Below are 24,149 nucleotides of genomic sequence, written 5' to 3' on the forward strand. Positions count from 1 at the left end.
TTCAAAGCTCAGTATGGCAGAAAAAATTTATGAAAACAAAAGTTGAACAAGCCAATTATTATACACTGTATATGCCGCTATTTATGACTATACATTGATTACTAGGATATTTATCTCATATTTAATAGTGAAAATAAATTGCTCTAACTCATATATTTAATACGTAAAATAGTACACTGTAAATTTAATTTTCACCATATCTTAACTGGAGCTTTTGTATATTACTAATTTAAACATACTAACATAGCTTACTCTCTCTTTAATTGTACACAATGACGCAAAACGCTAACTGTGTATTCACAATATTCTATTTATCAGTGTCTGATATAACACCTACATTTCAGTTAGCATAAAATTCTTGTATACTTTCTATTCAATTAGACTCAATGAACTGATAAATGTGTTTAACCATATATACTATCATCAATCTATGTAATTAAAATCACAAACTTTAAATAAAACTGATGTCACATTTACAGAAACATTTATTTCAAGAAAAAACTTCAAAGTAAATTTTACTCGTTTTAGTAATATCTCTTTATAAAACCAGAAGAATGGGATCAGGGGAAACTTATTCCAAATAAGCTTTAAAATATCAAACCCAACAAAAACGTTTAAATCTGTACATTATTTTAACTAAAACATTTTTTTCTCGATTTTAGATCAGCAATTTTTATAGCACTTTCCATATTACTATTTCTGACGAGGTCACTTTCTGTTGACAAAATTATTAAAGAATTTATCTTTCTAGTGTAATGCAAGATCTTAAACATGTCTTTACAAGACGTAGTTTATTAAAGCTTTTTCCCGTGGCTATAATTAATGAAATTGTAAACATTATCATTAAAACAACCCACAGATCTGGCATAACATCCTCTTGTTAGTGTTGATAAGTCTACATAAACTTGCATTTCTAGAAAATATTTCATTTGTAAAGTGTGAAATTTTGTCAGTAAGTTTCGTCAATTAAATCGGTACTTTCGTGATACCTTAACTTATCCTCTAAACTTTGACATGTACTCATCAGTTCGTTCTTACCTAATAAATCTTTTAGGCTAGTAAAAAATCTCCAGGAGTTATTGAACTGTTTTAACTGTTCGATTATTTCTGGCTGTGTCTACTATAACATTAAAACATATGGCTCGGTATGGCCAAGCGTGTTAAGGTTTGCGACTCGTAATCTGAGGGTCACGGGTTCGCATCCTCGTCGCGCCAAACATGCTCGCCCTTTCAGCCGTGGGGACATTTATAATGTGACGGTGAATCCCACTATTCGTTGGTAAAAGAGTAGCCCAAGAGTTGGCGGCGGGTGGTGATGACTAGCTGCCTTCCCTCTAGTCTAAATTAGGGACGGCTAGCACAGATAGCCCTCGAGTAGCTTTGTGCGAAATTCAAAAACAAACAAACAAACATTAAAACATCATTTTTGAACGGAGTTTCTGGGTTTTCTGCATTAAGAACTCCGTCAGCACTCTCATACTAAAGTTTCCTTTTCCCACTTATGTACTTTTAAAAATAGGCTCTACATTGGGTTTTCCAACTAATTCTTTTGTTGTTGTTAGTATCCTTCCTTGTCCATTTGCACGATAATCAATTAAGCAAGTAGTGACATTACCGATTATTAAAACTATGATAGATATTTGTACAGAGGAACTCTGCGTAGTTTTATCTACAACATATATTCTGAATAAGAAATCATACTAAACCCTCCTCGTAATTAAAAACTTAAATATTCTATTTGTGATATAAGAGATCCTGTTTTATGTCACATTGCAGGATCATACACAGGCATTCCTGAAAGTTCATAATGAGTACCTCTAATTCCAGTAATTTCGTAGCTAACAACTTCGAAACATTTTGTTCTCTAGTCCCGTCTGGTGATAAAGGCTTTTTGGTGAGATATTTAACATGAATTTTCAATATATACTCTCACACAGCAGAAACAGAAAATAAAACATATATCCTCTGGATAGTTCAGAAAAATGAATCGGTTCCAGGGAACTTGCAGCAACATCCCCAATTACGTCCACGTGGCATATAAAATCATATGTCATGTTGTTGTTTTTTCAGTAGAATATATAACTGATTTATAGCTAATAAAATGTTTCTTAATTGAAATGTCTTCTGCATCTAAAAATATTATTATTAACACTCCTACGAAAAGTGGGGCCTAATAGGCCCTAGAGCAACTTGAAAGGTTATTAATATTAGGCTAATCATTTTGTATTTAAATGAAATTGCCATTTAAATCCATTAATGAATGGATTAACGAGATTCCCACTGTCCCTATCTACTATCTAGCGAAACCACAGCCAGGGGAACGGGCTTGGAGAAATCAGGACTAGAAACGTCTTTTCGTAGGAGTGTTAAGGAAAGTTGCTCCAAATGAATGACGTCAGAAGTACAGTCTAAAATAAGGCTAAAATAGTTGGTATTTTTAGGACAATTCAATACATTTTTAACAGTATTTCCCAACTAGTTAATATTTTTGTTGGTGTAACTAATACATCTGAAGTTCAGATTGTGTTCACCTTTACATTGCTTTCTCTCTTTTTTTTTTTTCACGTGTGACTGCATCTCCCTATCTACAGTTTTGTTAATTTGTAATCGCAAGGTTGTTTCAAACCACTTCTTATGACATTAAAGGTGATGTTGATAGTTAGGGGTAGAGGCGACGACACTACAGTGCCAACCACCGGGGAGCAGGGAGCATACTAGGCCAATACGATAGGCGGAAGTTATTTCTACCAGAACCACAGAATGACAACAGAGAGTGGTTTGATAAGACTGAAATAGCGAAACAGGGAACACAACTTTATGCGAATTATATTAAGTTATTTTTACTATAATGTCATACCAATACACCTCCTAGTGACGCTTAGTAGCTTTAATGGTAGACATCCTTCATTGTTATGGCGGCTTACAAACGTGTCCATAACAATGCACCACTAGCAACCCGCCCTTTTCTGGTAGACAACTTCCATCAAAGCATTCCTGAAGCTCACCCAGCGGGAAGATTTGAGTGATGAAAATATGAAAATGGCTAAAGTTTTATTTATTTATATATTTATCATTTTGTACCGTATTTAGTTAACACTTATTTTGTTTGTGTCTTAATCTGTGCCACTTAATTCTTATTTTGTAATATCCTTAAGTTTAGTTTTTCTATAACCTACTGGCTGTATTGTTGTTGTTATGGTTTTACATGACTCGGTTTATATTGTATTATTCAGTAATTTGAGATGTAATTAAGTTAATTTTAAGTTGTTAGTAATATTATGATTTGATTTTTTTTTTTAGTAATGTATTTATTTCATTAAGTTACTCTGACATTTTATTTTGATTTTAATAATGTGTTTTTCCCTATTGTTTTACGGCCCGGCATGAACAGGCGGATAAGGCACTCGACTCGTAATCCGAGGATCACGGGTTCGAATCCCTATCACACCAAACATGTTCGCCTTTTCAGCCGTGGGGGCGTTATAATGAGGCGGTCAATCCCACTATTCGTTGGTAAAAGAGTGGCCCATGAGCTGGCGGTGTGTGGTGATGACTAGTTACCTTCCCTCTTGTCTTACACTGCTAAAGTAGGGACGACTATCGTGGACAACCTTTGTGTAGCTTTGTGTGAAATTAAAAAACAACAACAACAAAACCATATTATTTTCTTTGTAAAGGTGTTGTGACCTTGCCTCTTGTATGCTACCTGATGAAAATGACTATAGTATCTTACAATTTGTGTTTAACTTCCTGATTCAGCAAGAAATATTCAATGTTAAAGTTTAGGTCAGGAGAGACCCTAAGATAAAGAAGGTTTTTTTTATTAGCTGATACCGTTAGTAGTTTCACGTTTAACTATTACGTATAAAAGATGTCTTATTCAGACATATTCTCATAATGTTTCTAAATTTTCACATATATTCTGTATTTAGTTAAGAACATCCACGTTGAATGGATATCACAGGGTTATACACAAGAGCTAATCCTTTTACATAGGTAAAGGTTACACATTGCAGTCTCTTTTCTCAAGAGGCTAGCAATGCATTTCTTTGTGGATATTTGGAAAGGTAGCCTATTTAAACATGTAATACAGAAACCTTGAGTTGGCTCAGAATTGTATGTAGATCGCAAGTTGAAGTATATAGACACTGTACTTGTAAGATACATCACTAAAATTAGGTTACTTCCGTAGCTGTATTTTTTGGTTCTCATGACTTTTAAGCTACAGTGTTTCTGTTCTTAACCCCACCAACCAAAAATAGTCAAACAGATATAAACCGGTTATACGTTTGGTAACTTACACAGTCTTCAATGTAAATAAAGATTCTGTTCATTTGTACACAAAAAATATCTGTAATTACAACATAAATATATACATAATAAGAAAACAATTTAAATATACAAATATGAGATGAGAAAATGTGGTATAAATGAATTGTTTAAATTAAAATAAGTGTAAGTCACGGGAAGAATGAGTATTATTTAGAAACGGAAGGTTTTTTGTGAATAATGTTCATTTTATAAGTTCGATATCATCTTGTTTGTTTGTTTTGGAATTTCGCGCAAAGCTACACGACGGCTATCTGCGCTAGCCGTCCCTAATTTAACAGTGTAAGACTAGAGGGAAGGCAGCTAGTCTTCACCACCCACCGCCAACTCTTGGGCTACTCTTGCCAATGAATAGTGGGATTGACCGTAACTTATAACGCCTCCACAGCTGAAAGGGTGATCATGTTTGCTGCGACGGGGATTCGAACCCGCAACCTTCAGACTACAAGTCAAACTCCTTAACCAACCTGGTCATACCAGGCCTCGATATCATCTTTAGTTGTTAAGAGAATTTGAAGTTGCAGAGAGATTCTGTTGTAATTACAAATGTTGTTTGGTTTTGTACCTTTAGATTACTGATTATGGAATTACCAGAGTTTCGAAACGTGTAACAAATGCTTCCTGTTAACACATCCCTGTTTCGCTTTATATTTAACTCGTATAGTTTATAAGACCTTTCTAATAAAACAATTTAATCTAATACAGCGCAGTCTACGTAATAACTTAGAAGCCATTTATAAACAAATCTAATAATTAGTTATTCAACTTCAAGTCTTTAAGAGTTTTTTATCTTTGGTTTTGAGTTGGTTAGCACGAATTTTATAAAGGTTTTTTTTTAATGTCAAATAAATTGTTAAGATGTACTGGCACAAAACTCCGAAAATGTTATCTTTAGCAATAAATTTTATTCGTCAAAGTACGAAAAGCAAAATCATACAAAACATCTCTAAATCGGAGCTTAAAGGAAATACGGGGAATTAAAATATACGGCAACAAATATTTATGTATTTCTAAACTATGACAAGATTATTATTATGAAATATATTACGTTAATAAAACATAAGTGATTGAAAACCTATACTGGTTGGACAAATTATAAATAATTAGGCGAATATTGCATAACTGTAGCCTCTTAAAATGCACTCACAGTATATATGAAATTCATATACATTTTGAATATAATAATTAAAACCATTAAGTTACACTATGTAACACAAATTTTGTTCCTGGATAGTATGTGTTATTTCTTAATTGCTAATGTTGTAAAAGTACAGAAAATGGCCATTATTCCCTTCAAATGCTTTTGTGACCTTTTTAACCTATTTTCTATGTAAAAACGGGCAAATTTTCACATTTTCATTTACATAAGGTCTGAATAAAACAACATATGAATCAAGATTTAGATGTATTTATACTAAAGTTATACAAAAATGAACAAAAATGTTTAGAAGTGAGTAGTTTTTCGAGATTTGCGACTGCAATGTAAATCACTTTCACGTATCACTCCCCGAATATAGTCTCCCATCTTGTTTTCGTTATACGCTTCCAGGTCACAAAAGCAAAGTTTGAAGAGAAAAATAGGTCTTTTCCATTTACTAGCTTAGTTAAACTTAAGCATACAATGTAATGCAAATATATTTTCATCTTAATAAGCTTAATAAAAATATTATTAAAGTGGATTAATATTTATTATAAGTAATGTAATTAGTTATATGTGAGAGATATATTTACATATGATATATTTAGTTGGTATTAGAGTATAAATTTTAACTTCACATTTTATACACTCTAAGAATTTTTATATACAAGATCTAATTAACGTATTGATAAAACACCACAAAACAGATATTTATATTCAAAAAGCGAAGTTGTGAAAAACCAAAATATGTACATAAATTAATTCCATAATATAACTGTTTTATATCAGTAAAATTATTTCACGATTATTTACATCATATAGTTTTATGAAGCTTTCAAAAATTAAAATATTTTAAAATTTTAAATCCTAACCATTCGTTATTTTAAAACATTTATTTTAAAGCCAAACATAATTATGTCTTAACATAGTATCTGTTAATGTTTTCATTAAGAAACAGTTATAGGTAAACAAGCTTTTAAAAATTTAACCCAAATTATCTACAGTAATTGAATTAGGTTATTAAGATTTAAATAATTATATATTACTAAAATTAAGTAACAAACGCTTTTCATATATATATATAATGGAATTTTTAGGAAGTTGGCATGTGTGTATTTTATAGTGTTAATTCTTTTTGAAACAGTAAATATAGCTTTTAATTGCCCCCCGCTAGTACAGCGGTATGTATCCGGATTTACAACGCTACAATCAGGGATTCGATTCCCCTTGGGGGGGTGGGCTGAGCAGATAGCCCGATGTGACTTTGCTATAAGAAAAACACACAGCTCTTAATTTCTTTAGGTCTTTTTATAAAGATTATGATAGAAAACTATAGATTTATAAAACAGTTCCTCATACTGTAGTATCTGAGACAATACTTTTATGAAGTAGAAAAATCCTTAGATTTTATAATAAAATTTTGCACACAATTAAAAACTTATCTACATTTTTGTGGATAACGAAGACGCATAAATTGTTACTTTTGAAACATTGTATAACGATAATAATTGGTAACTACTAGAAATAATATGTCAGTAACAACAAATATTTTTCAAATATATACATTACACACTTTGAGATTCTTAAAGATTTCAATATTAATAAATTTTTTATGACTTTCACACAACAAACACACCGTAAACACTTTTCATGCAACTAGCGTGTGTTACAAAAATATTTTCCTGGGTACCTCTAAAGTTGGGATTTCACAAATTCTGCATTTTCTGTTTAGTTACTCTCAGGTAACTATTTCTTCTAGTTTGCATACTTGCATGACATATAAACTGACTCAATAAATTTCAAACAGCATTTTCATCTTTACCAATCTTTCCAGAATTAACTTGGTTTGGAAAAACAAACACTTCTGAAACTACAGTCTTAGAAGCTCCTCCAAAAGTTGAATTTTGTGATCGGGTTAAACTTGATCCTGTTGATAGAGAACGAAGATAACCTTTTGGACATAAGAATCGGAAATAAGCCTGGCGATAGTGGCGGTTCATCATAGCATATATAAATGGATTAATACATGATGACATCCATGCCAGGATTGACGCCAAGACATGAATAGTAGGATATCTGAAATATTTATTATAATTATTTGTTACAAGTTGTTTTTTTTTAGTTAAAATCGGTTGTTTGTATATTTAGCTAAGTCACTTAAAATTAATGACAGAAAATATTTGCATTTTTGTCGTTTACAGGTCTTTGGACTAATTCCTAAGCAATTAATCATGGATATTTCATGTTATTGTAAACTTATTTTTCAACAAATATTGAAATATTACTTCACAAGCATGGTTGAAATACGTATCACAATTTTCTATAAAATTCTCACATTGTAACGCCTCACGTGGCTAAAAGAACAAGCATTTTTGCAACGAGTCAAACCCGTGAACCACAGTTGGGAGTCGAGCTCCCTAGCCGTTAAGTCATGTCAAACTATCGAAGAATTAAGGCAACTAAACAACTGCTGTATAAAAAGAGCAACGTAAACACTTTTTTGTATATATAAAATGTGAATTAACCCACTAATATATGAGAAATAAAACAATATGTTAAAGTATGAAATAAACACAAATTATCTTTCTTTGCTGAAAAACTTATTATAGTTTAATAATACTTTACCAAAAGAAAAGAGGTGTTGTCGAAAATAAATAAAAAGTGTCATATATTGTAAGTTGCAAGACATGAACATGTTAATATAAAACATTATGGAGTTGTTTTAATTGGTTATCTTCACTTTTCATAAAAAAACAAATTATTTTAACCAATAATAAAAAACAAAAAATCTAGCATTTTAGAATGGGTAGTTGGATATTTTCAAACAAGTATGGTTTGAATTATACCATTGAATTTATGATAGATTAACTGTTAATAAATTGACTTAAATCTGATAAACAGTCTCACATGAATGTTTATAAACATTTGAGAAAAAGGTGTCAATTTAAGTAATTTTATTTATATTCTTTTTCAACTTCCTAATAGTGACAATATTCAGTAAAAACGTTTTTGAACAGTGTTACTTTATGGCGATGATGGTTCCTTTTGAACTGTAGGGGAGAAACGGTAACATATGCAGACATAATAAATATAAAGATGTTTTCGTCTTATATTTTATTGTTTATTTAACTATCTCTACTTTTTTAGCACACTGATTTAATTTTCTTATGTCAATATGGATAAACAACGACAAGAAATAGAAATATTAACATAATTTAGTTTGCAACATTTAATGTATTCATAATATAGAATATCATCACATTTGCCTCATACCTGACTCTGTTGTCAAAAACATTGACAAGCATTAGAGGAAGGAAGCACAGAATAAAAGAACAGAAGATGATCAACATCATACGAGTAAGACGAATTTCATCATTTCGTTGAGTATTTTGTCTCTTAAGAGTTGATGAAGATGCTGGACTCATTGGACTGTGACCCTCAATATTCTGTCGACTTTGACGTACCTAATATTAAAATGTTATTCCTTTTTTACTATTCTGTAATTTATATACAAGAAGTGATCAAAGTCCAAATTAATAATCTATAAAATAAAATTCCGATATAAATTAAAACTGACTATCAAAGGTTACAACTGTTAAAATAAACATAGCGTCGTTGAGAGGCAACATGAAGCAATTGTTTCAGTATTTATCTTTCAACTGATTTTGTTTACAAATGCCCCGTCATTTCATATCTAAATACTCTTGAACCCAATTAACAGTTGAAACCTTAAGAAAAATTTGTTCAATAATTTCTATAAGTAATAAAGCAGTCTCATTATCACCACACCAAGCCATAATAATATTTTATTCGCTGTACTTTCGTGCCATAAATGATCGAATGAAAAGTATAACACCTAAACCATACGATACAATAAACCATTATACTGATATTTTAGTTTACCACTTGTAACTCGTCTCAATTCGGCATTAAAGTAATTTGTTCTAGTTACAGAAAACACAGTGCAGACGTTAATGGACTTGTGTGTGTGAAAGTATGTGAGCGACTGAAAGAAATATTATATTTATGGCTGAATCATATTTACTAATACTACTGCTTATAAAAACATCCAATATCTTTAATCACCTTATAAAAGATACAAGAGTAGGAAACAATGATCACGATACACGGAACCAGGAAACCCAGAATGAACAAAAACTTCTTGGGAGAGCCACCGTTTCGTCTCAAAATGGTGCAGGAAAACGTCTTACTGTCTAAACCAAATTCTCCCCACGAGCGCGCCAATGTTGGCATCAGCATGGAAAAGCTGAACATCCACGAAAAGGCAATCATCAAAGCCACATAGCGTTTCTTGTATATTTTATCGTACAGGTTATAATGGTTGATTAGGATAAACCTTAAGAGTGAAAAACGAAATTCAGAATGAATTATAATTGGTTGAAAATATTATTTGTAATAACTAAAGTTTTATAAGAAAGACCAAGAGCCATAAATCTTTAAAATTTCATATTGTATATCTCAGCAATTAGCACAATAACACAAATTTGTTGATCATAGAATAAACTATAAATCATTAAAGAAAATCACATGAAAGTACATTAAGAATTCAAATATTTATAATCATCACAACCAGACATATTAGTGTAATACAAAATCATACAGCAAGTAGTTGTTTTAAAATTAAATGTTCAAGCGGTTTATTTAACTTATACACTACTTTTCGGTTACGTTAAATAAATCTTTTGCTTTTTATCTTTTCATAACTGTTACACAAATTACTGGAACCTCTTCAAAGTTAAAAACTGTCAGGTGCTATTATTCTAGGGCCCGGCACGGCCAGGTAGTTAAAGCACTCGACTTGTAATCCGAGAGTCGCGGGTTTGAATCCCCGTCACACCAAACATGCTCACTCTTTCAGTTGTGGGGACTTTATAATATGGCGGTCAATCCTACTATTCATTGGTAAAAAAATAGCCCAAGAGTTGGCGGTGGATGGTGATGACTATCTGCTTTCCCTCTAGTCTCGCCCCCCGCTAGTACAGCGGTATGTCTCCAAAGTTACAACGCTAAAATCAGGGATTCGATTCCCCTCGGTGGGCTGAGCAGATAGCCCTTTGTGGCTTTGCTATAAGAAAAAATACACCCTCTAATCTTACACTGCTAAATTAGGAACGGCTAGCACAGATAGCCCTCGTGTAGCTTTGCGCGAAATTCAAACAATTATACTACACAACAGCTTTCATATGATTTGTAATTTTGTTTGAAAAAAACATTTACTCATTTTTTATATCGCATTTAAACAACAACAACGGCCTATTAACAATGTGCATTGTAGTTTCAGATGTATTTTAATCACCACAGTCAATATACAAGAAGTTTAGTCTTGCTTATGTTGTTATATTTTGGATTAACTAGGTTTGTTTTAAATTTCACGCAAAACTACTCTAGAGTTATCTGCGTTAACCGTTCTTAATTTAACAGATAGAACTAAATGGAAGGAAGCAAGTCAACCATCCACCGCCAACTCTTGGGCTACCCTTTTAATAACAAATAGTGGGATTGACTCTCCCATTATAACGCCGCACTGCTGAGAGGGCGAGCATATTCGGTGACAGGGATTCGAATCCGTGTTCTACAAATTGTGGGTCAAACGCCCTAACCACCTGGTCATGCTAGACCCTTTTCGGATTTGCCTTTGTCCTAGACTGATGAGAATTGGCATTTCTCGAAACAATGTAACTCATTGACAGAAAAATTGTGAGTTGAAAGACAGATTTTGAGTCTTATTTATTCTCATATGTTTGTCTCGTGAAAAAAAAAATGTTTTAAAATGATTAATTTTGTTAATGTTATAATGTGCTAAAAATTAAAACAGAAGTTATGACACTTTCTAGTGTTAATTGGGTACAAAAGGTAATTAAATTCAACCTGCCTGTTGATTGTTATAAGCGTCATTGACAAGAGAGAAGTTCCAACGTTTCCGTAGAAGAAAAACGGAAATAAAGAACACATTGTTTCTCCTAATATCCAAGCCTGGTGAATATACCGTGATGCCGTTAGGGGTAAGTTAATGGCACAGAAAAGGAAATCGGCTGTACAAAGACTGATTACAAACGCTGTGGTGGCGTTTCTTAATTTTACGCTCCGACAGAGGGCGATGATAGTCAAAAAGTTGCCGAGCAAGCCAGTGATGATGAATATAATAGAACAAACAGCGGCAAACACCGTGACGCCACGAGGATACTTTAGTATATCTTCAATACTTTCAGTCTTGTTACTGTCCTCCATCACTTTTCAAACTTCACCTAAAAATTAGCAAGATTAACATTTCAAATCTTTAACGGTTTTTTTTAACAGTTGAAAAGGAGAAAAAAAGTCAAAGCAGAAAGTGAGTATCATTGTAATTTGGAGTTATTTTCAGTTATATATCAACTTTAATACCAGAAAGAAGTTGATCTGTTGCATTGTAAAATTTAAATATTTGAGTTGTTATAACTTAATCAAATTATCTGCATATTCAATAAATAATCAAGTTTGTCATTATTTATTTTTCAGTATTTTTGAGAATCGTCTTTCAATCAAATTCAGAAATCAGTCCAATATACATACATTACACTAAAAAAAAACTCCAATCATCGAATTTAATTCGAGTTGTGCATAACCAGTTCTTTACTCCCAGTAGCCCAGCCAGAATAGCAACTTTCAACCCAATATAATATTCAAGTGTATTGATATCTACAACAAAGAAACAAATACCCACCAAACGCAGGTTCTGGAAATGTTATGCAGATTAGGAAAGAAACCCAAATGAAAAATTGTATCTTTATTCGAAATGGAATGTATCAATGTGTGATTTTAGATCACTGGCTGGTTTCCATATTGGTCTATGAATACAACTAACTGCTGAAGAAATGTTTCCGAAAAAAGGTCAAGGTAAAATAAAAAGGAAAAAGATCGAGGATATTTTTTCCCTCACGACTAGGACTTAAAACACAAATAATGGAATACCACATTTTGAAGCCAGACAAGAGTCCAAGTGCCCAATATTTTAGGTTACCTACGCCAACACTCATTTTAAACAAAAATATAAAAGGGAGAAAACTCAAAATTCATACGAACTTGTACAAGTCCCTATATCCTTCCTGACGTAAGTATAATCTCACTCCAGAGATCACACATAGACACGAGAACGTGTAGTTTTAAGCTTCTATGCAATAGCCGTTATAGTACATGGGCTTTATCTAAACAAGAGGTTTAGTGCAAGTTTACGACCTTTGTACACCTGACTTGTAGGGAAGACGCTAACTACTTGCATGCCGTGAACGAAAATTTATAACAGTAACCTGAATACATCTGAATAGATATATATTCTACACTAGTGAGGAAGGGGTAAATTGTGACAGCATTAATATGACCAATACAGCAACCACAAAAAGTTCATCATCACACGTTGAAAGTGCTACACAGTGTGAAATCCTTCATCACATGACATGAAACTGCTCTAGATAAATTTTAACACATGGTTATGGTTTCGTGATGTCACTTTTGTACTTGGTCCTTCTACAGTTGACAGATGACCAGCAGAGTTTCATATGCAAAATTTCTTTCATTCATTCTCAGAATTCATCTTTGGTACAACTAATACGTCAGTGCATGTGTAAGGAAATACTATAATATAATAATCAGATCCTAAAGCACAAACAAGAAAAGTCGATTTCACTTCCACAGTTGTCCTACTCTATTCCATGATGCAAGATCCAGATCTTATATTCCCTCGTTTATAACGGAAACAGAAGATTCTACAGTCTAAACCACATTGGAACAATGGAGAACTAAAATTCTGTCCTTTGAAATGAAAATATTTTAGCTTAATGTGACGTTTGAAAACCATGCGGACTTAAAACGGTGTGGATAAATTCCTTTTGTTATTTTCTTTAACTTCTATCACGGTGAGAAGCACGAAACAATAAGATGAAATCGAAGTGGTAACGAAACTCAATATCTCTACTGGTGAAACATATGTATCTCTACTGGTGAGTGTTCACATTTCGTGGTAACGAAACATATGTATCTTTACTGGTGAAACATTTGTATCTCTATTGGTGAGTGTTTACATTTCATGGTAACGGGTGAAGCGAAGTGGTAACGAAAAATATGTGTCTCTACTGGTGAGTGTTTACATTTCGTGGTAACGGGTAATTCATAATTTATAGTAAAACATATCTCAAGACAAACTTGATTGGTTTATATGAGATAAACACAAACTTACTGCTGCTCAGACCACTTCATACTGACATATTAACTCCTCCCACTTTAGTTATCGCCTCCAAAAAAAATTATAACAAGTGATAATGCTGTTGAACAAATAGAAACGGGTGGGAATAACAGCTCAATAGATTAATTCATTCCAAAATTATCGATAAGAACTACATCAGTGGTAAACACTGTTATAACATGGTTATGAGAATGAATCTCTAATATTTTGTACATATCTTTCACTATGGTATTAAACAATACGTACTAACAAATATGCTCGTGCCAGACACAGTTTTTATTTAGTTGACTTACTGAATGGTGAAACGATGAGAGTGTATTATTCGCCATGCACGTTTGTTGAGTATGGGTAAGGTAGACAATAAGACAGTCGCATGAAATGAAAAACATATGACGTAGCCTGTGAATTGTTCATTCCAAATACATGACGATACGCATTGAACTAAAAGCGATTTCGAGATTGCTTCAGCTTCAAGTAGTAAAGAATTAAACGGCTGCCAATCTTTAACTGTTCGTCTGATTGTTTATTCATATAAGCTCCGGAAAAGTTCATTGTTTATTCAAAAGTTCATTGCAGTTCCTTTCCCAAATTCCGTAAAAATTAGTTCAATCAGTTTCTCACGATATTTTGCGACGTCAAGACACCAGACAGACGGAAAACCCTTGGTGCGTATATATTAAAGAACTTTTCTATATTCACATAATATATTGACAAAATAGATCTAATTGTATTAATAAAGAATGCTGAACGTATAAAAAAATGTCAGTTGAAAGTACCATTATACGTTTCTTACAAGAGGTCAGAGCCAGGCATGCAGGATTTGGGTGACAGGTATTACGTCATTTATTGTAAATGTTTCAAAAGAAGATGGCGAACACGTCCGTGGCAGATTATAACTTTCATAACCTCTACTATACGAGAACTAAGTGTAATCTATAATGAATAATAATAATCTCGATCACGCGAGATTCAATTGGAAGTCTTGTAATGTTAACAGTAAGCTCGTGACGTATATTTTAAAGAAGTTATCATTACTGAACAGATACACTAAATAACCACTTGCATGAACCCAATAAACTGATCCAATAATAATAATTTGCTGTAGTGAGACATAAGGCTATACGTATAAGTAAGTTCATACAAAGAATGCACAATATAATTGTCATATATATACAGTGGTCACTCAGTAAATCTCCTCTACTGGTTAATTAACCGTTTTACCTTGACCACACATTGTTCTTATCGTACGAAACCTACTACTGCAGTTAACTTCTTTGCCATAAAAACTGAAATTAGTCTATAGTTTCTCATTACAACATCGTCCAATAAGGTTAACCTAAATCATCCAGTTAGCAGGAGCAGGGGATATCATTTTACCAAAACCACAAGACCAGCAATTGTAATTCGGTCCATAAGCAAAACTAACATAATTGGTCAATCATAATCTATTATCACGTTATTTTAAAGAAAACTTTCCTAAAAATACATAAAAAATTAAATATATATATATACTTCAATAAAGCTTATATCAACGCATCTTATCAATATTTAACAAATCATATTAAAATAGCAACAAGCATAATTAAATATAAATGCTAGAGGTATCTCACAGTGTATAAAATTTTTAATTAAAAAAAACAGCTAAAATTAGATAGAAAAAATGTATCGTTTAAAAACGTTTCGTCAATGTTAACACGACATCATCAGATGATGTCGTTTTTAAATCATGAATTTTCTCTGTCTTATTTTAACTGCTTTGGCGTCTCGGCATAGCCAAGCGTGTTAAGGCGTGCGACTCGTTATCTGAGGGTCGCGGGTTCGCATCCCCGTCGCGCCAAACATGCTCGCCCTTTTAGCCGTGGAGGCGTTATAATGTGACGGTCAATCCCACTATTCGTTGGTAAAAGAGTAGCCCAAGAGTTGGCGGTGGGTGGTGATGACTAGTTGCCTTATCTTAGTCTTACACTACTAAGTTAGGGACGGCTAGCACAGATAACCCTCGAGTAGCTTTGTGCGAAATTCAAAAACAAACAAAACAAAACTGCTTTGGTTTCATTTTAAGCAAACATAACTTTAACCAAAACGAGGATACTGGTGTCAATGAAAATCTGTTAATTAATAAATATTATTCTTATCTTCATCTATTTGTCTTTAATTTTTATTTTATTATAAATGTAGAATGTTTTATTTGCTGTCACAAGAACTCAATAGCCACACAAAATGGCACCTTATTTTAAACTTACACGTACAGAGAGAGAACAACAGTGATGCAGTTCTGATTAAATTGTAAAGACAATAACATAAGAACAAAGCTTTAAACGGTTAAAAAATACAGGAAGTTACAACTTGTGGCATATAGAACTTTTATGGCATTTGTGAACCATAAGTTAATTATATTCGACCACCACAATACAAAGAGGTTAATCAAAGCGTTGCATTTTGAATCCAATGTTTTGATCCACTGGCTGTATGCAATTGTTCTGCATTACAATTAATTAATTTGCCTTTGCCAAGAGCCAGCTAGCACAACCAACAATAGTCGCAAACAAATCATAGGTGACGTCATTGAGTTAGTACGTTGTATTGTTGAGAACGTTAACTAAATTAAATATTTTTGTTAATTTTTCACAATCGATTTAAAAAAATGACACGATCTTTACAAAGGGATGTCTGTATGAACTTTGATGCAAAATATTCACTTCCAACTGATTATATTGTCATATTGTACCCTGGTGGGACAGCACAACGGTAGAACTATGGATTTACAACTATAAAATTAGGTGCTCGATTCTCCTCTCCGTGGTCACAGCTGATATCCTAACAGGTCTTATATTAAATTAAAGGAGAATAAAGCAATATATTAACAATGAAAAACTGCTTAAACTAAATAAATCATGTGATGAAATAAAACATTATGAAGTGTTTGTGGTTAGTTCAACACTCAACCAAAGATCACATTTTTCAGTATTCCTCTAATACTACTGTATCATATGACCTTCGACACAATTTTCGTTTCAAATCACAAGCAAAAACTACACATGTTGTTGTTTTTCCATGCATGCCTACTGAAAAGCAAAATATTGGAACTAAGCTAAGCCTTCTTGTCACGTGACATTGTTGGTCCTATCAATTGGTACCTTGTATATGTAATTCCTTTGCTTTAATTATATTTGATTGTTTGTTTTTTGAATTTCGCGCAAAGCTACACTAGGGCTATCTGTGTTATCCGTCCCTAATTTAGAAGTGTAAGACTAGAAGGGAGGCAGCTAGTCATCACCACCAGCGCTAACTCTTGAGCTATTCTTTTACCAACGAATAGTCGGATTGATCGACACTTTATAATACCCTCACAGCTGAAAGGGCGAGCATGTTTGGTGTGACAAGGATATTTGAAACTACTGATAAGCCGTGGCATCAGAAAAAAACAACACATCCATCTAGTTATTTTAATCTAGATGCTTTTACGTCTTCCTAGTACCAAAAGTGAGCAAAATAGCTATTTTATAAGCTTAAATATACATCAACTTAATTATAGTATCTCAAAAACCTATGAATCCATACGCCAAGAGTGTGGTTTGGCTAATAAGTTCACACTCAAAGGCATTGTTGTTTTTATTTTAATACAGAGCTGATAAATATAAGCTGTTCATAGTGACACGGCTAAAACAATATGTAAAAAAAAAAAATTAAATGTTCAGATTATTTCTGTAGTCAAACATCCTGTTATCTTAACGTACATTTCTTGATTAAGCAGTACACTTGTGTGATGTAAACTCTGGATACAAAAGTCTGCCTGAGACATAAACATAAACAAGTTCTTCCTACAACTTCCGATCTAATTTACAATAAATAAAGATTCATGACTCACAGAAACACGAACAGGTCTGATTATACAGATCATCAGAACTTGATACTCAGTATACAGCTATTAAAGTCGACAAATTATCATCCTGAAATACCTTTTAACGCATTGATTTAATATTTGTTTCAATTATCTTGGATTTAAGATTTTTTTCAATTATTTTGGTTACTCGCCAATCTGTTGACAGATTAGCTGTGATATGTCTGAACCTATTATTTAACACTTCAGTGTTATCATACGAACTAACAAATAAATCTTCGGCCATAAGGTCTACCTTTTAAGTGCCCACAGACTATCGGTTTTCGTCTTTTGTGAAGCACAGATTTCCTTGATCTAACAAAAAATAAAAATATCTGTTTATTTAAAAAGACTCTCTGAAATTCGGTAAAATGTAAGGCTTCAGTTTTTAGCAGATATACTATATTTTTCGATACTTTAGAATTTTATTTTATTCAGAAATTATTCTAAGTTCTGATTATTTTTACAAGAGCTAATATTTGAAAACTTTACAAGTATTAGTTAGTTGATGACTATACAATTAAAAAACCTAAGCACGATGACAATTCCAAGAATTCCTGGTACATTTTAAATACAAAGTAAATGGCTGTGAACACATTTATGGAACTGTTTAAGTACATGTTGGGAACGCGAAGAACAACCACCAAATGCAAGATTCTCAGAGCCTAAAGAAAACAGGAAGAACATAAACAAAAAATAAACAATTATCAAATATACAACAGGTCTTTTCAGAGAAACGATATAACTCTTACCAGTTGTTCAGAATGACTTTAATCTTAACTATATCCATTCAAATAATCACGTGTAGATGCTGGCATTACTTTTTTACAAATACTTCTGCATCTATGCTGGGATAACATTACGAGCATTATCACAGGGTATCGGATATCTTCAGTCCTGTGAATGCGTTTATGTGCCTTTCCTCTATATTAAAAGTAACTGGATCCCCTTTGACAAAACAGATCCTAGTTTTTACGTTTCCCAGGGTGTGATTTATTAGTACACATTATTTCGTATAACTTGGGCTTTTAGTTGTGTGATTTAAATGTACCTTTTTTCTCTCTCCCGAAAAAAATACGTATATGGTTTCGAAAGCATTTTCTGAAAACAAGTAATTATTAAATTCTCATAACTATACAGTGTGTAATGTTTGCAAGGGTTCGTATCGTAAAAACAATGTACTTGAAGCATTCCTGTTGAGGTTTAAAAGATGCAGCTTTTACAAGATCAAACACGTCAAGTATTTGATACGAAGCGTTTTAACATTACTGAAGTAGCCCTTCAGTGGCTCAGAGACAAGTATGAAAGCTTATAATGCCAATAATCGGATTTGATACTTGTAGTGAGCACACCACTATCTAGATAGCCAACTAATAGACTGATAAAAGGCAAAATAGTAAAATCTTTCATTTTCATTCCACTCTGCATTCTCAATGTTAAATCGTATCAAGATTCGACTATCCAGAAAGCTAAATAATTTTTCCAATCACAATTGTGCAAGATGTTTAGTGGTAATGGTGCACAACAAGACGTGATGTTAAAAAACTCTTATAACTGGAAATGCAATTTGAAACATTAAATTAATTTATCACTTATATAATTTTTTATCAAAAAGTCACGAACATTAAACGTGCAACAACATATGCGTTATCTCCCCTTTAACATTTCAGTTAAGGTACCATATAACAAAGTCTTCATATGTACTTCAGGAGTTGTGTTACCATCCGTCTAGAACAAGAAAATAATAAAAGTCCTGCCACTGCTATTTGTTGCACGACTTCGCATATGTTGATCTACATTATAAGGTTCAGGTTACAGGTCTTTACTTCTGATGACAATTCTTACGCAGATGTAAATGTTAAATTGATCTTAATGAAATTAAACATTGTGTACAGTACATTTTAACAACTTGAATTCAGTAATATACCATGTGATTAACAAAAATGACATAAAACGGTCAACGAAACTGTATCAAACACACATTCAGTTCTGCTCACAATACGTTTATCACATGGCAACGTTACGAAACGGAACTTTCTTTGTTAAAACCATATTATAATTTGTTTTTTATCTATTCAGATGAAGGCCATTTGAGCTAAAATTTTCTAACTAAATGCACAAGCTGATCTGGTCTAACAAAACCGGTTGAAACCCCGAATAAAAGTAAAATATAATATTTCTAAAGTGAGACACAGAACGTCCAACTTCAGAATCAGTTTTCCCCTTTACGGTATACCCTTATTTCAGTAGTACTGTAAAAACATTATATATCTCTGTTTACTTTGTTTAACCCTTTCGTTCGTTCGTTTGTCCTGTTTTAAACTGTTTTTCGTTCATTATTACTGGTAAAGAATAAACGTCATAAACGGACACATTTTTAAAGTAAACCATGACTTGCACAAGTAAAACACAAGCTTGTTAGAACATATATTCTGATTTAAATTTAGAAACCTAGATCATACATAAGAACTTACTTATCGTTTGTTTGTCTTTCATTGTTGCTGGTATCTAGTAATGAGCTAGAAGCATAGATATATCAGGTTGAGGAATAATTCGTGAGCGTTTTTAAATAATTTCATTCAAGCATTACATGCAAGACTATACAATACTTCAATGCATGAACACATTATACCCAAAACATTTATTATGATACTTTATTTCATGTAATACCTAGGTATATAGTATGCATTGTTTTAAACGAAATTGCAAGAAATTAAATGCGAAAAGCAGATGGTGTCGAAAATGCTCGATTTTGTCCACTTGACATTCCATTTAATGAGCTGAAAATGAAAGCAAAAATTAAAGACATATGAAAATCAAACACACCATCTATTAGAGCAAAACATTATCTACCAAATGACATGAAATATGTTGCGAAAGCGTTTCATTTATGAATATATTTTGTTACCTTGATAAAACGCTCACGAATTATTCCTCAACCCAATACATAAATGTGGTACGTTTATAAAACAAGCCATGACTCGCCAAATAAAAGCTATTTTCAAAAACAATTGTTAAATCAAATTTAGAAACTTGAATCTTATATATAAATAATAACTTACTCCTTTTTCCTTTCTTTCAACAGTTTCTTAATCTACCTCTAACTTCCAAGGAGAAGGTGAGTACACCAAGTGGTAGGAAGTCAGGCTCCTCTTTACTTCCGCTTCAAGTCATTACCGGAAACGCTACTTCCGATACAATGGTTTTTTATGACATCATGAAAAATAAAGGATACAAAACTGAATACTTGTGCTCTTCTTGGAATTAAGTTAATTTCTATATTGTCCTTTTCCTCATTTAACCTTGTGATTTAGGCTACTAATGTTTTCGTCTCAAATTAAAATAGCAGTTTTGTGGCTCGCTTACAACTATTTGCACTTCACTCTCGTTCCAGCAACTTTTGCGATAAAAAGGTTTCCGACTTGCCCAGAATCATTCGAAGTTCTACAAATACACGTGCGTGCATATGGCACAAATATTTAAAATAACCTTGAAAACAACTGAAAATAATCCACTTCAAAGAAAATCAGATCTTTTTGTTATTTATACATAGTCACTTAATACATGTAGGTACGTAATAATTTGACATAACTGGTAACAGTGGGAGTTATTCCTGGCTCAACAAAATACTCGATATTTTAGCTGAGCAATCCTTAATCAAGCAGTCACTCTAGTCCCAAATACGTCATGAAGTTTCTGTACACCTCTAACATAGCAATTCTGGCGTCTGTCCCTTGTCTTGAGCCAGAAAATGGGTATGAGATGCGCATGCTCTGCACGACTAAAAGTTCATAATAGTTGTTTAACATTCACTGCAGAAAGTTGCATATATTGTCATATTGAAAAACAAATACTGTTCATCTCAATCATATATTTCAAAATAAGATGTTATTTCCAAGCACCTCAAATCCTTTTTGTGTGTTTGGTACATATAAAAACAAATCGTTATTTCTTTTTCTAAGAAATCACTAGTAGTTCAGTAGTAAGTCTAAGGGCTTATAACGCTAAACTTTGTGGTTCGATCACCGCGACGGACACAGCACGCATAGCCACTTGTGCAGCTTTAAACTTTACAACAAAGATGGTTGTTTTTCCTCGAACATTGTTGATGTCATATTAATGAATGTCATAGCTGGTATAAATTTCTGTCGTATGTGTTATTTCATTTATCAAGAGTGTGAATAACAAGGTTTGATTGGTATTATTTTAGCAGAATGTTAAAAGTCTTTCACAAATATTCGCGACATGAATATATGAAAAATATACAGATTGTGACTTTGAACTCTGTATATTAATGAAATGTTGAACAATAGGTTGCCAGACAATCAAATTGTTCTTTCTGGTACAAATCGTGGCCATTAGGGGCAGGAATCATTCCAGAAAATAAAACGCCTTGAAATTTTACAGGAAATAATTAAAAAAAACTTTAACGAAACGTTTGTTTGTTTGTTTTTCAATTTCGCACAAAGCAACACGAGGGCTATCTGTGCTAGCCGTCCCTAATTTAGCAGTGTAAGACTAGAGGGAAGGCAGCTAGTCATCACCACCCACCGCCAACGAATAGTGGGATTGACCGTCACATTATAACACCCCCATGGTTGAAAGGGCGTTCGCGAAACGAAATCTAGATTTCTAAGAATTTCTTTACCAACCTGTTTTTAGCTTCCTACAGTAATGTAACAGTGTCAAGGTGGCTCTGAATTAAACAGTTAATTTTATACTGAATGATTTCAGCATCAGCTGATGTTTCACTTGTATTCCCGTACTCGGGAAAAAGTAACAAGAAAAATGTAACACTTTTACTTAGAAAAACTAACAGAAAAAAGCTACTACCTCTGTCATACATTGTATTTACTTTAGTTATATCATGTTTTTACACAGGATATTTATATATTTCTGTATTTGTTATTAATAAAATTAACATGATATACTATGTAGAATAAAAATACTTTAGTAGCTACTCTATTGGAATAGACAATTTTTTTTTTTTAACTTTGTGCAAACTACACGAGGGCTATCTGTGCTAGTTGTCCCTAGTTTAGCAGAGTAGAGGAAAGGAAGCTAGTTATCACCACCTACCGCCAAGACTTGAGCTACTTTTTTACCAACGAATAGTGGAATTGACCGTCACATTATAACGCCTCCACGGCTGAAAGGGCGAGCAAGTTTGGTTCGACGGGGATTCGAACCCGCGACCTTTAGATGACGAGTGGAACGCCTTAACCCACCTTGTCATGCCGGGCTCTCGATCAGACAAGAGTAGTAAAAGAGTTCGCGGGAGGAGTTATTGACTAGATGAATTCCCTTTAATCTAGCAAATCAAATATAGTGACGGTTTAGTGAAGATTGGCGCGAAAATGATGAAAACAACAACGAATTCTTCAGTGCTGATTTTACTTCATTATTGAAATAATATACTAGATTCTTACCTTCAGTTCAGTATTTTAAAAGGCGTGATTTTTCCCCCTTCTCAACAGCATAATGATATTTACACTATAAAAAGTAGTACAATGAAAATGTGAATCTATTCTAAATAATATCGAAACTGTTCAACTATTTTCTCGTATTTTTGTTGTTTGTTTTGCTTAATTCTTCTTGTGAATGATATTATTATTATCTGAACGAAGAGGTCTCAGCAATGTCTCATAGTCAACGCGCTCGACTAACAATTTGCACGTCGTGAGGTCAAAACCCATCTCTGAACATGTTTCTTCTTTCAGCCATGCGGTCGTTATGATATTACATCAATTATTTATTAGACAAGGAGAAGCTTCAGAGCTAGCCGAGAATGCTGCCTCACTTTTGCCTTTTATCTTGTATAATTAGTAAAAACTTGTAAATTTATAATGTTGTAATTGCTTTTAGAGCATTAAGGCTGTGCCACTGGGGGCATTAATAAATTAACTTTTAATACTAGATATCGTGTTTTGATACCCGTGATGTGCAGAGCACAGACAACACATTCTGTAGCTATGGGCTTAAACGTAAACAAACAAACAAACCATTTATCAATAATAAAAAAATAAAAATTTATATACAAAATATGACGTAGTTATACAGAAACAAACGTATGTAACTAAATGTTAAATTTGTAAGAAATATAACAATGAATACGAATACGGCTTATAGTACATGTCACATTTTATTTACAAGTTCTAACGTTTCGAAATAACTTATTCTATCATAAGCGTAATCTGAATATCGTGTTACAAAGATTATAATCAACGAAAATTATAATATAATAATAGAATCAATACTTTACTTAGTTGTTAAAAGAAAACTAAATGTACGGATAAAATAGATACACGTATATATATGAATGTACATATAACACAACAACTGAGTTAAGTGTGAAAATTTAGCACAATTTTAGATCTAAAGAGCTTCTGAATCGATGGGCGGTCTTAAGCTATGAGTGATCGTTCCTGTTTGTTGTTTGTTTTTAATAAGAAATATGTTCATTATTATACATAGTATACTGAGTGAATCTGTTTAACGGAGAAGAAAACAATCAAAAATCGTGTGCTGCTTTTGGTTATATGGACATAACGTTCAGACACATAACA

General features: G+C 32.8%; 1 protein-coding gene across 6 annotated transcripts; it reads right to left on the minus strand.

Annotated features, from left to right (window-relative positions):
- Positions 1 to 5,214: 5,214 nt before the first annotated feature.
- LOC143241131 (protein trapped in endoderm-1-like) lies at positions 5,215 to 22,270 on the minus strand. Of its 6 annotated transcripts, XM_076484731.1 has the most exons (7): positions 20,492 to 20,543; positions 20,058 to 20,102; positions 17,840 to 17,898; positions 11,361 to 11,733; positions 9,554 to 9,824; positions 8,741 to 8,931; positions 5,215 to 7,543 (listed from the first exon to the last, which is right to left on the minus strand). In XM_076484731.1, the coding sequence occupies exons 4-7, from the start codon at positions 11,714 to 11,716 to the stop codon at positions 7,267 to 7,269; spliced, it is 1,095 nt and encodes a 364-aa protein (XP_076340846.1). In that variant the 5' UTR covers positions 11,717 to 11,733; positions 17,840 to 17,898; positions 20,058 to 20,102; positions 20,492 to 20,543; the 3' UTR covers positions 5,215 to 7,266. The 6 variants fall into 6 exon arrangements, with proteins under 6 accessions (XP_076340846.1, XP_076340845.1, XP_076340847.1 ...); XM_076484730.1 differs by lacking the exons at positions 20,058 to 20,102; positions 20,492 to 20,543 and adding an exon at positions 20,646 to 21,317; XM_076484732.1 differs by lacking the exons at positions 20,058 to 20,102; positions 20,492 to 20,543 and adding an exon at positions 18,336 to 18,510.
- Between the last annotated feature and the right edge of the window lie 1,879 nt (positions 22,271 to 24,149).

The sequence above is a fragment of the Tachypleus tridentatus genome, chromosome 13, assembly GCF_004210375.1.
Source record: "Tachypleus tridentatus isolate NWPU-2018 chromosome 13, ASM421037v1, whole genome shotgun sequence".
Classification (NCBI taxonomy): domain Eukaryota; kingdom Metazoa; phylum Arthropoda; class Merostomata; order Xiphosura; family Limulidae; genus Tachypleus; species Tachypleus tridentatus.